We start from the raw sequence: 14,882 nt of genomic DNA, 5'->3' as shown, positions 1-14,882 counted from the left end.
TATATATATATATATATATATATATAAGCATGTATATATATATATATATATACATATATATATATATATACATATATAGGGGAGAATTCACAAAAAAAAACAAAAGACAAAGACAGGTGGTGTAAACAACAAACAGATGTATTAGTTTAACGCTCAGGAAGTGAAGAAGCCTTTAACATTTCGAGCTTATGCTCTTCCACAGAAAGGAACACAGAAAGAAACAGGGAGAGAAAATGAAGAATGTGTAGTGGCTAGACTCATACATAAGACTGGTCAGCTTGGGTCTATAGTAGAAGACACTTGCCCAAGGTGCCCTACAGTGGGACTGAACCCCAAATCACATGGTTGGGAACTGATGCATATAGTCTCTTTATTTCATGAATTAGTCTCTTTATTTCATGAATTAGCGTAATTTAGTTCTGGGTACATTTTCCATGCCACCAGCACTATATATAATATATATATGTTTACACATTTGCTACTTCAGCCAGTTTAATGAATACAAACAGAAAGACAAGAAAATTAAGTTTGAACTTCTATTCTGAGATATCTGTACCATTTAAGGGCATGTATCTGACCTAACAAAAAGTTAGAGCTTTATTTGTGAAGGTGGAATGAGTCAATATTTTTATAGAGTATAAGGCACAAACATAAATACACACATGACAGGCCTCTTTCAGTTCCCATCTACAAAATCCACTCACAAGTCTTTAGCTGGCCTGAGGCTAAAGTACAAGAAAGTCACCCAAGGTACTACCCACACAGTGGAACTGAACCCAGAATCAAGTGGTTGAGAAGTAAACTTCTTACCATACAACCCCAACTTTATATAGATATATATATGCATGTCTGTGTTCGAAAGCATGTATGTTTGTCTTTACATCATATGGTAGTTGTAAATGAATGCCCCCATCATATAAGCAGTATGACAGGGTTTTACTCTGTAAAAATGTGTGCTCATGGAGAAATATTACCTAGCCTGGAAACAGATGTGGATTGACATGAAGGACATCTGGATATAGAATATCTACCACAATAAAGTCCATTCAACCCATGCAAGCATGTAAAAGTGGACATTAAAATGATGATAAAGAATATTTTTACATATTGTTTCTTTTGTTTAGTGCATAGACAGAAGTAAATACTGAAGTAGGATTTTTTACAAACAGATGCACTTCCTGCATATGTGAGTGTGTATGTGTTTGCACACACACACCATAGTCAATTTTCCTCACATTTCTTACTGTATATATCTTCTCCTGTGCTACCTCCTTGATGAGGCCTCTTGGTGCATAGCTTGGTGTCTTATATCATTCTGCAGGCACCTATCCCTGATGATTAGAGATTGAAGAAATAATTAATTTAAGTGGAAACATTTGGATATTTGAACATGTGCAAAAGCCCACTGTCTGCTGGCAAACATTTGCACAAATATTTTCCTCTCAGGTGCTGAAAGGTAGCAACCCCACTCTTCATATCAAATCCAGAGCTTTAGAGCTGCTATAAAACAGATACAATGTAAGGTAGGTCTAGAGGTTAAAGAAATGCTAAAGCAAAGGTGTGTATATGTGTATCAAGTGCAAGAAGCAAGATAGAGAGTACCTCAGCCAAACTCCTGACAGGCAAGAAACAAAGATATAAATTCCTTTGAATAGGTAGTAGTGATGGTATGGAAGGAGTAGACATACTACCGGTAGAAAACCTGATGGAGGTAGTTAGGGTGGGTGACAAGATATTAAAGCTTATGCTAGTTTTTGTTAATGCAACAGTAACATCTATCTCTGCATTTGCTCCACAATTTGGACTGGCAGATAAATCAGGACTAATTCTACAAAGCCCTCTTCTGTACTGTCTTGATGACAAATAACAGTGACCTTATATATATGGCTCATGACTTCAATGGATATAGTGGGTAGCACTCTGATGACTTCCATGGTATCCATAGAAGTTACAGCTATGGTTCCTAGCCTAAAGTGATGTAGTGTCCTTGAGGTAGAGAGCCATAAAATTGAAAAGTCAAGCTTGGAAAGATTCGAACAGAGAACAATAACAGGAAGCTAAAAAGGGAAGCTAGGTGACAGGTGTACATGGCAAGGAAAGAAGCAGAATGTAAGAAAAAGTACAAATGTGTTGAGAGAAAAACTAGGAAAATCAGAGGTAGTATGCAAAAAAGACTACATTGGTATAGGCAAATGTTTACAAATGAGGGCAGCTGTATGAAGAAGAATTATTATTTGCTTACAGTGGCTGATACTTGTGAAAGAGGGAGATCCAGGAAGATGTGAGATGAAGTAGTAAAGACTGAAAGAAAGGATTCAGGTGCCTACAGAATCAAGTGCTTGAGAAGACCTGAAGACCTGTCCATCAATACAAGCATGATGAAAGTGTTGTTAAAATGATAGTAAAGATGGAAGCTGAAAGCATAATGTGCATGCACAAATTTAGGTCCCCAACCCAATATGTACCAGCAAGCCTATCCCCGCTGTCCTCATCATACCATCATTCTTCTAGTTATTGTATTATTCTGTTGCAGTAAATAAATCTAAGTAGAATTCATTACTACATATATCATCATTCTTTCTGACCTGCTAGTCATTATTCCCTCTTTACCAAACCATTTCCTACATGGTTGGCATTAGGAAAGGCATCCACTTCTCTCCTTGTCTACTTTTTCTGCAGAAGAACGCATGTTTGAAATGTAAAAGACTTCTATTTTTCCTGAGCATAAAACTAATACACTATTTGTTATTTTACCTCATCTTGCTTTTTCATTCTTGCACCATGCATACATACACACACACACACATATATATATAAACTTACTTAATGTGGATATACTGCAGAAAACCAGAAAACTGATATCTGCCTAAAAAAAATGCATCTCATAAAGACATATCATGCTAATAAGCACAAAAATATATCAGTGGTAGACAAGTTTCAAGCACCCAGCTAATTGCAATACTACTGATATGTAAATTACTGTTTTTCTCAGTAAATAGAGGCCAAATTTGTCTTGACATGCAGTTACTAGTGGATACTTGCTATTGGTAATGCTCAAAGAAGTATAAATCTCAATTTAGCAATTCTGCTGCTAAACGTTTTTTGTCTGCTACTGATATACTCAGGAGAATTCTTGATTCTTGAGATCATCTGTTCTCATACGGACCTGGTCTTAATTGCTATTTGGTCCTTATGGCACATCATCTAGAGTTGGAGATGATTTTAATAAATCAAGCATTTAAATTGTATACTCTTTGATATACCTATGTTGTTGAAATACTGGCCATTGGCCAATCGGAGTTATCTCTCTTGGGTCATTTTTGTTTATATATATAAACACACACAAATGCTAAAATTTTAAAGAAAGTTTGAGAATAACATTTACTGATAGCATGACTGCTGTGTGTAGATTCAAATTCACAGAAGCCCCAGTCAAACCAATCTTAGGTTAGTATGTACATGTGTGTGTATGCATGGATGGATATGAAATGAATTTTATCTGACCTATGCAAGTATGGAAAGTGGACATTTAACAATGATGAGTGTATACATTATCTATACACACACACATACATACATCAAGTAGACAGATGCTCTTCCTGTTACCAATCCTTACCTGTTTCCAAGCAAGATATATTTATTACCCATGGCTGCACCTATTTTTATGGAAGATTGTTTGATGATGGTGCTCATTTATACCTATCATATGAGGCCAAGACCAGGAAATATAAACATTTGCAAACACACACACACACATGTGTGCAATGGGCTTTTCTACAGTTTCTGTCTACCAATTCCACTCACAAAGATTTGGCTGGCCTTTGACTATATTTGGAAGGTGCTCACACCTACTCTGCCAGGCATCTTCTTCGCTGTCATGTGTGGATGATTGTTTTACATCCACACATGAAAAAGCAGCACCAAGACAAAACTAACAGACAGCACCTTCAAATGTAGTTAGTGCAGCCAGGACTACCACTCACATCATCATCATTTAATGTTGATTTTCCATGCTGGAATGGGTTGTGGATGTCTATAGTTACAGCAGATGTCATTCTGCCAACACAACCAAAACAAGACTTTCCAGACACAGATCGTAAGACTGCTATATATATATATATATATACATGCATCATACATATTAATATATGCTTGTATATGTGAAATCTCTCCAGTCTGAACTTATACAAAGCAGACTGGAAATCAATCCAAAAAGAGATTCTCAGACAAGACTGGCTGAAATGTCTCTCCATACCAGATATCGACATGTCTGTTATGCAAGCCATATGCTACAAATATGTCCCAGAGCACACGGTCAACACAAAAAGGAATGAGATTTCAAGGGAGAGGAAGATCCTCATGAGACAATGGACGAAGGTTGCAAATTACTTCAACCAACATCCCAAAGTAGTGAAAGGTCCCACCTAAACACAACCCTGATGGAGATTGAAAACAATCCTATGTGAATGAAAGAGCAGAGACAAAGAAACCTAGATCATAAAAAACATTAAGTCAAACCCAAAGGCCTTCTTTCATTATACTAAAGAAACAGCCTCAGTACACTGCAAAATAGGACCCCTCTTCCAAAAAGACAGCTACCTCACAGATAACCCAACCAGGATCAGTGAGGTACTGAATGACCAGTTCAAAAGTGTCTTTACTACCCCGTTGGAACACAGACAACTGAACAAACCAGTGGATTTCTTTGCCGCCTCACCTACAACCAGGGAGGGCAGTTACGATAGATTACATCAACATTGGGGAAGAAGATATAATACTAGTCATAGATGAGGTGGCCACAAACTCAGCTGCTGACCCTGATGGTTTCCCAGCAATCCTCCTCAAATTGTGCAATGTGCCCTGGCAAAATCACTACAGATTCTCTTCCAGAGTTTTCTTGCGAATGGCAAGCTGCCAGGCAAATTGAAGGAGGGAATAATATGCCCAATTCATAAAGGAGGAAGCAGAGCAGATGCCAAAAATTATAGGCCTATCTCTCTGACATCACACATCAGCAAAGTCATGGAACAAATAGTCAGAGGAAAACTATTTGCATTCCTTGAAGAAAACGACTTGCTGAGTGATATCCAGCATGGTTTCCAACTAGGTACATGCTGCCTGACACAGATCCTACAGCACTATGATTGGGTGTTGAAGCAGTTACTCAACAACTCAAATGTGGACGTAATATACCCTGACTTTGCAAAAGCTTTTGATAAAATTGATCATGGTATGATATGCCACAAACTGCATGATCCCAGCATAACTGGAAAACTTGGAGAGTGGTTACATGACTTTCTGAAAGATGGAAGTCAGACAGTGGTGGCCAATGGTGCCACCTCAAAGGAAACACAAATAGTGAGTGGTGTTCCTATCTTAGGACCACTGCTCTTCATAGTGACCCTCTCACATATGCCCTCAGCTGGACTGAGGACAACAATATGCCATTTTATGCAAGAAAATTCAAAGCCCTGTGCTACCAGTACCCAAAATTGAACGATAAACATACAGGGTACACTGGCCCAGTGGGGGCTTACAATCCCAGAACCTAAATCAGTGCACGACCTGGATATCGAAATGAGTAATGATGCCTCTATCCAAGTGCACATTACCAAGATAGCAACAAAGGACAGATGGTTGGCTGGATCCTGAGAACCTTCAGAACCAGAGGAAACCATTCATCCTCAGCTGCCTGGACTACTGCTCCCAACTATGGTCACCCCACAGTGTAAAATTAACAGCAGACCTTGAAGCTATCCAGCAAAGCTACAAAAAGATTGTCTCATTGCAACAGCTCAGCTACTAGGTAAAGCTGAAACAGCTAAAACTCTACTCCCTGGAGCAAAGGCAGGAGAGATATGCAATAATATACATCAGGAAGATCCTGGAAGGGATTGTACCAAATTTTGGCATTGAAAGCTACACAAATCCCAGAACAAGTCACCACTGCACAGTGCCAAAGATCTCAACACTACCATCACATTTCAGGACCAGTTACTGCAACAGCTTGGGTTTCAAGGGCCCACAGCTTTTTAATATTTTCCCAAGAAGCCTGAGGGACCTACACAAAGTGGATGTAGCTGTTTTCAAAACAAAACTGGATCTCTTCCTGTCGAGAGTCCCAGATGAACCTACCTTGCGGCAGGGGGCGCAAATGAGGGTAGTGATATCAAACTCCCTTATTCACCGACTCTCAATAATTACAGTGTAGCAGAGCAGTGGTGCCCCAGCATGGCTGCAGCTTTGAGCTGGAACCAATTAAAGAATACATATATATATATATATAAATATTATCTTCATCCTCGTCGTTTAACGCCCACTTTCTATGCTGACATGGGTTGGATGGTTTGACTGAGGGCTGGTGAGCCAGAAGGCTGCACCAGGCTCCAATCTGATCTGGCAGTGTTTCTACAGCTGGATACCCTTCCTAACACCATATATATATATGTATTGGGTCATCCCATAAATGAAGTTTTTTTCAATTGCATGAACTAAAAGTTGGAGGGGGAACAGGATAAACTACCTCCATCAAAATACTATAAAAGCAGGTAGTAATTTTACCTTGTACTTATTCTTAGTGCAAGTTTTGAAAAGGGCAGTTCGATTTTAACAGCTATTTTTTCAAAGCTATAATGGAAGTGACAAAGGAGCATATTCTGTATATTTTGATTTATGAGTTCAATAAAGGCAACAACGCAACGAAAAGTGCAAGGAATATTAATGCAGTATATGGGGATCAGACAATAAATGTAAGCAAGTGTCAACAGTGGTTACAGAAATTCCAAGCTGAAAACTGCAGCCTAGAAGACAAGCTTCGTATTAGATCTGTAGAGCTCATCGGAAAAGTCAGCAAGTTGGGTCAATGGGTTCCTCACAAACTCTTTGAGTCTAATCACACACAGAGAGTGAAAGTATGCTCTTCTTTGCTGTTACGTCTTACAAGTTAACCTTTTGTGGACTGAATAGTGACTGGTGACGAGAAATGGGTTCTCTATAAAAAATGTCAAGCGCCGAAGACAGTGGGTAGGGAAAGAAAAAACATTAGCACCCCAGGCTAAGAAGGTTTTCACCCACATAAAGTGTTATTATCTGTTTGGTGGGATATGAAAAGTTTAGTCCACTTTAAACTTTTAAACCCAAATCAAACAATAACAAATGAGATCTACTGCGAGCAGCTTGAGCAGCATAAGTGAACACAAGAAGAAAAATGACCATCTTTGGTTTCAAGACGTAAGGTGTTCTTCCATCAGGATAATGCTTGGCCACATACAGCAAGGATGACATTCCAAAAGCTGGAGCAGTTTGAATGAGAGGCCTTGCAAGTCTACCAGATAGATGGAAGAGCACTGCAGAAAATAAAGGAGAGTATAATCTAGATTAAAAAAGAACTTTGTTTATCTAATTTTGAAAAGTAAAAGGAGTATAAAAAAAAAAAACGCATTATTTATGGGATGACCCAATATATATACACACACACAAATATGTGTGTGTGTATAATACAGCTAAAATTGCATCTTATTTACATAATGCAATGAGTATATACAAGATGTGCTCAGATTGGTTTACCACTAAAACTCCAGCTTGAACTGTAACTAAAACAAAAGTGGTGTTGTAGCTGCCTAGCAATAAATAGTGGTTTGTCATTGAACAGGTAGATATTTATTAGAAAGAAGGAATGAACAAGCAAAACATGTGCTATCACTTTAGAACGTGTAATTTATATTTCATTAGAGTAAATAAGGCATTAAGAAGTTAAGCATGAAGTCTCTTACAGCTGTTTCTAAAATAGCTGTGCATATCTCATTGAGCAAATATTTCCATATAAAAGCCAACTATTCCATCTTCAGAGAAGAATTAAGGATTCATCATCATCATCATCATCATTTAACATCTGCTTTCCATGCTAGCATGGGTTGGATGATTTGACTGAGGACTGGTGAACCAGACAGCTGCACCAGGCTCCAATCTGATCTGGCAAGTTTCTACAGCTGGATGCCCTTCCTAACGCCAACCACTCCGAGAGTGTAGTGGGTGCTTTTACGTGCCACCAGCACAAGGGCCAGTCAGGCAGTACTGGCAACAGCCACGCTCAAAATGGTGTTTTTTATGTGCCACCTGCACAGGAGCCAGTCCAACGGCACTGGCAACGACCTTGCTCAAATGTTTTTTCACATGCCACCATATAAGTTTTCACATACTTATGGACAATATTTACATTAGTTGTTCTTTCATCCTTATTTCAACAAAATGTGTTGAGATCTATGCTTTGCTGAGGAAGTCTGACAAGACCAAAACATACCTTGAATCATTCTTTCTATTTACTAAAATGATTAAAATAATACTAGTTATTGCTCTAATTTTTTTTTTTAGCAGTGCATATTTGTAATTAGATTCTGGATTCAGTCCACTGCATGGCATTCTGAACAAGTGTTATAGTCCCGGGCTGATCGAAACCTTGTGAGAGAATTTGGGAGGTGAAAACTGAAAGAAGCCAGTCATGTATGTATGTGTATACACACACACACATATATAACCAGTCACACAAGCAGTGTCATTCATTTTCAATATTGTGCAAGAATATATCTGACCACAGGAAAATATTACTTTGCTTGGAAATAGGTGAGTGTTGATAATGGGAATGGGCAATTCAACCCACGCAAACATGAAAAAGTGGATGTTATGCTGATGATTGTTGATGCACACTGCATTAAACATTTCAACACTAACTTCATATAGACGATATCGTTATGTGGATGATATTGTTGAGCAATTATCCCTGATTTTCAATTTGAATAATCAATGTCTTATAGTATTTAGTTTTATTCTTGTAAATTCTGAATTGAAACCTAGGGCAAATTTGCCTTTAAATAAATATAAGTTGAGTTCATGTTCTCAGTGTTAATTCAAATGACTATCACACACTCCCTATAAATTTCCATATTCTGAAAATGTAAGAAATCATTATTATGTTAGCCCTGGGAAAATACACATATAACAAGGCAATTTTGTCAATTAGCCTTAGAATTGTCCCTTTTTTTTTCTTTTGTGTTTTTTAAAAAAATAAGATAAGGGAGATATGTCTGCTATCCCTAGCAGTTCAAATGACCAGTTAGACGTTCACTGGTGATGATATGAGCAACAATTATGTTAAGATAGAGTCATAACATGGAAGAATAAAAAACTAGTAAAAACACAATAAACAAAATTCATTAACTTTTTCATGCCTGAATAGACCAGACACCTAGATAAATGTCTTCCAAGAAATATAAACACATGCTTGCAAGTGCTGCTAGTTTAAAAGCTGCATACCCACTCAACCATTTCACTTTCTCTCACACACACACACATGCAAACCAATACATGATATACAAATGTTAACTTCTTGATAGTTCTTGACTTATTTGAAATGTAATATATTAATGCATGTGAAGTCAATATCTAACTATACTAGAAACAATACACTCTCTACATAGATATTAAAGCAAATCCATCTCAGATGTTCAGATTTCAAAGTTTCATGTGTTACATACACAATCATCAGTAGAGGGTGAGAGAAATCTTATAATTATACATATCGAATTTACAGTGATACATATTTTTCGTAAAACACAACAAAACAAGGGGCACTACCAAAACAAGTCTAATAAGCAGATACAGTATCTCTCAGAGATGTAAATGATTTGATATTATAAATTAATAACATTTGAGTTCAACTTAGACCTATCGCATAGCACCGTAAACATTAACGTTCATATATTCATAAGGTACAGTTTCATTAACATAAAGAGAAATGTGTGTGTGGATGTGTGTGTGTATATATATATATATATATATATATATATATATATATATATATATATATATATATATATATATATATATATATATACATTTGTATATACATACACATTTATATATACACATTTATATATACATATATATATACATTTATATATACACATTTATACACACACACACATATATATATATATGCACGCGCTAGGACAGCACCTTCAAGCGTATAGCTGATATTAGCTATAGTACTTGCCTCTATTTCATCGACCTCGAAATGATGAAAGACGAAGTCAACGTAGGCAGGATTTGAACTCAGAACGTAAAGAAATGTAATCAAACAACACAAGGCATTTTGTCAGGCACTATATTCTTCCATCCATCGCGATATGAAAATGGTTGCAAAGAAATACGCATATTATTAATTTGTATTGTAATATATAGTGTCGGTACATTTCTGAATGTTTGCGACTGCCTACCCTAAGCTTTCTCCAAATATCGCGGTAAAAAGTTTTCTATTATATAAAACAGAATAGATATATGAGTCATATTGATAATCTGCTGTTATCCGAACAGTTGGCTTTAGGAAGAGCATACTGAAAATACGTGCCCGGTTCGGTCTCTAATCGAGTACAATATAACAACATAATCATTTTTATTTAGATAAAATAACTTTGCTATTAAATTAATATAGGTAAGGCTATTCTAACATATATAAGAAGTATTTGTCTGCTAAGGACTTTGTTTCCAATTTGCTGGAACATTTTCTTTTCAATAAATAACTGAATAATCTATTTACTCATTTTTACATTTAAAAAAAAATGAGTTGGAGGTGTTTGTTTTTAATGATATTTTGACTTCCAAACCTCAAATAATTATACTTTAAAATTATTATACTATGATGAGCACGAATACTTTTAATCGTAATTCTATAACGCGGAATCGTTTTGAGAGAGAATAAAACAAAGAGAGTACAGTATAACACGCATAACGAAATGCAATAACAACAAACAGATATCAATAAAGAACCTGTTGAACTATCAGAATTTTTTTTTTCATCCTTAACATTTGCTATTTTTAGAAATAGGATTTTATATATTCTTTTAGTGCATTTAGTTGACAAAAGTTAGTTTATAGTTGATATTATCACGTTGAGCAGTCAAGCCAAACCGTAGTTTATACCAGCTACTTTTCAAGACAGTGGTAAACCTGCTAAATGTTTTTAAAGTACACTTTTAAATCGACGTATTCCTATTAATAGGACTAACAAAGTAAGTACTGCAAGCACCATTCTTACAAAAACAAAAAATAAAATTGCTATCACACAGAAAATTAATGAGTATTATATGTATATAAAGTGAATAATGGAGTCGTTTATATATGCCACACACGAAAATCTAGGCTTCCGAACCACCGGTGAAAATTAAACATTTTCAGCAACAAAGAGAATGTTGATTTGAGTTCCTTACATGATTATTTTAAGTCTGTTAATTTTCGTAAAATCAGTCAAATTAGAAACATTAATAAAAGTTATCTTGACATTTCATTATATACATAAACTTTTACTAGTTCTTTTAAACAAACAAAAAATACACGCTAGATTTTTTTTTTGTCACAATAACTACGAAATGTATACTAGAAAGAATTTTACAAAATTTACTCATTTTGCTTCAGATCTGGTAAATTCTAAAAATAAAACATGTAAAAAAAATTTAATTAGACAAAACAGGGGAAGGTCCTCCTCTCCATGTTCCTATTTTAATTGTTGGCTCCACCAACATATCACGTGATCATAATGAACTGGGGACAGTATCAATACAAACATCATATCAACCTCTTATGACTAGTAAACATGGATCGTTTACTTCTTTTAAAATATTTTCTTATTTGTTTCAAAGAAAACAGGCGATTTTCGTGAACTTGAAGTATGGATTGCGACAAAATGGAATCTAAAATATTTCTACCGTATAAGAAATATATATATATATAGGCATTTCATATGTATATAGTATTGTACATTATGTTGACTCAGTGAGTACCATACATACTACTTTCACATTGATCTAATTAATACTATGAAAATGAAAATGTAACTGGTTGGGTTATTGTCTTTACTACATCCTGTAGATGAATTTAGTCAATCCTAGTAATATGACCTATGTATGTTAACTGCTATATATATATATATATATATATATATATACACACACACACACATACACACAATACTTGCTACAGACATGCGCGCGCAGGTACAAATCTACTAGGATGTGTAAAAAAAAAAGTAATGCACAACTGAGGAGTGATATAATGGATATACTGTAATGATACTGCTGGTTATATGGTGGAGGAGAGGAGAAGGTAGTGAAGATATTGCATGTGGTATATAAGCGTACAGTTGTTATTGTTGCTGTTGCTGCTGCTCCAATAATCGCAGTTTCTGTAGTTAGCTTTTGTTAATTATATCTTCCTCGAAACGACCATGCATAAGAAAAAAATGTCGATAAGTCCAATAAGTATTCTTTAGATACTTAGAGATACTTACGGTATGAAATCTGGAGTATGATTTGAATGTTTTTGTTTTGCTTTTGGTTAAAAAAAAATATAATTAATTCTCTATCATTTTCGAATGTAGCACTGTTTCCAGCGTTTGTAGCGGTCCCTGATCCTTCCCCCGAGTGTTACGGGACAGGTTTCCACTCGTGCGCATGCTCACAATAGTGATATGCAAATAATATCACCATTTTGACCAATCATAGCAAAATGTAGCTGCCTTTCACGCTTCATTGAATCTTCCCACAATGCACCGAAGCTTTTTAGAACTAGTTATGACGTAGACTCACCCATCTATGTAGACTGACTTTTCGAGCCTTCCACAAGGCATAGATTATATTGAGGCATCATTCTCCTGATACTTATTTTATATGAAACAATATTGGTTTTATATTGTAACTAATATGGAGGGGGTTCCAAAATTCAGATTTGGGGTATTTATGACAGCAAAGAAGACATTTTTACAAATAATTATTTGAATAGATAAAGAAGAGGGTTTTTTTAAATATCATAATGAATAATATAATTTCAGTATTAAATTTTCATATTGTGAATATATTTTACAGTAAGCATCGCTTGGGTGTACGTAATATATATATATACATACACATATATATCATATTTCATTATATATTTTAAAAAGGTTTTTACAAATACAAGTATTTGGTTTGCATAAATATACCTTTTACACACGTGAATTAAAGCTTAAAAATTTTCTTTATTGTGTGAAAATAAGAATCGATGGCTTTATGGAATTTAAGCGCACACACGCACGTTTGCATACACACACACATGCATGTATACACATGTATATGCATATATATACAAATATATAATGCTCGCCCCCCTGGATTTTTAACGCAGTCGTAAAATATTTTTTTTTACATAATGATATTCATGTATATGTATATGGGCATATGTGTATATATACATCCATCATGTGTAGGGAAAATACGTATATGTAACTGTCCAAGTGCATATTCATCTTTGATGATATACAATATATGTATATGCGTGTCTATGTGTATATGCATATATATACGGCTTTATAATGAATAGTGATTGTATGTTATCGACAAGCAAAGTGGACAGCCATCTTGTTCATATTCTATTCACTGTAGTTTTGTTGTTTTAGAGTTTGTTTTTACATGAAAAAAAAACTGTCTTCATAATAAAATTTTGGTAGAAATTTGGTTCTTACTCTTTCTTGAGGTGTAAAATACTCTGAGCCTTGTAAAAAAATGTTTGTTAAAACCCTTAAAAGTTATGAAAATTTTACGTTATATAAATCCTAACTTTTTAGGCCCAAATATTAAAAAAGTAAGAATTTCAAAATTTCTTTAAAAAGTATTAAATCTGTGTTTCTAATTATTTTTATATATTTTCTTAAAGACTAAAACCTTTATTATTTGAAGATATCGGAAAATTCTTTTTTAAGGATATTGTTGATATCACTTAGCGTTGGATTGATGCTTTTTCTTTTTTCTACTTTGTAGATGTTTTCAGTATGTATTTTTAATAATAATAATAACTAAATAATGATAACAACAGTGTAGATGATAGTGAAAGCGGTACGAGTTTTATTGATAGAAGTATAGTGTTTGCAGAATTTTGTGTTGTAAGTGCGTTCCTCTCTTTCTCGCCTTCCTCTATCATACACATAAACGCCTGTGTAATCATGAGTGTGTGTTTGTATACGAAATGTGGATACGACGTGTTAAATATAGATTTCTGCGGGTGTGGAGTGCGACATGTGTATGGCAGTGATGTGGGTGTATGCGCGCGCAGGAAAGTATTTTTTGTAGAGTAACTTCAATATTGTAATAATGAAACTATATTTCCCTACCTCCAGTTGTTTATTCCAGTATTTAATCGTGCCTAGTACATAATGCATAAACTTTCAGCTTTGTGTTTCATTTCATCTGAACAAGCAAATACAATTTATCCGAAACAGCGGAGATATAATTGATATTTGATAAAAATAATTATAAACGCCACTCCAGTTAGTATTGAGTTATACTCAAATGCATTTGTGTGTATGAGTTTATTTTTTAATATACTTAATAGAAATTTCACCAGCTTTTAGAAATATTTTCATGTCCAATAGAACATTTTTTTTTATCTGAAAAGCAACAAAACTTTGTTTCTTTCGAGACTTTTCGCTCGAGCATCTTCACAGTAAGAAAGGAATGTGGCGTACGTGAGCTTCAGACATTTCCTTAATGTCGACGAGAAAACAGATCATTTAGAGTGAAGCCGTTCGGTTAAGTTCTCGCTTTCTATCTTTCTATCTCTCCCTCTTCTCTTCCAGCCTTCCTTTCTCCTTCTCTTTCTCACATCATAAATGAGGAAGACTATATTTCGAGTGAAGTATAGAGGTCGCAGTGCTGAAAACATACTTGCCTGAGTCAAGGGTATTTGACGTACAAACACATACCATATATAAATTACACACACATACGTACACATACAGACACATACGTGCGTGCATGTGTATATATATATATATATATATATATATATATATATATATATAT

The 14,882-nt window shown here is 35.0% G+C and overlaps 1 protein-coding gene across 6 annotated transcripts in view; it reads right to left on the bottom strand.

The window, feature by feature from the left end:
- LOC106867666 (activating transcription factor 7-interacting protein 1) overlaps positions 1-14,882 on the bottom strand; it is a 101,001-nt gene that overhangs the window by 82,266 nt on the left and 3,853 nt on the right. For 2 of the 6 annotated variants that reach the window (XM_052972714.1, XM_052972718.1), the window contains exon 1: positions 12,338-12,504. The exons of 1 other annotated variant lie outside the window; for it this stretch is intronic. Coding sequence is in view for 1 of the 5 variants with exons in the window: in XM_052972717.1 (XP_052828677.1) it covers positions 14,192-14,239 (48 nt within the window). In the remaining 4 variants the exon portion in view is untranslated. Of the gene's footprint in view, positions 1-12,337; positions 12,508-14,191; positions 14,703-14,882 lie in introns of those variants that run through there. 3 more of the 6 variants (XM_052972717.1, XM_052972700.1, XM_052972702.1) reach the window with 3 other exon arrangements.

Source organism: Octopus bimaculoides, chromosome 1 (assembly GCF_001194135.2).
Source record: "Octopus bimaculoides isolate UCB-OBI-ISO-001 chromosome 1, ASM119413v2, whole genome shotgun sequence".
Classification (NCBI taxonomy): domain Eukaryota; kingdom Metazoa; phylum Mollusca; class Cephalopoda; order Octopoda; family Octopodidae; genus Octopus; species Octopus bimaculoides.
The sequence above is the reverse complement of the archived record's forward strand: the minus strand, read 5'-3'. Positions and strand labels throughout refer to the sequence as shown.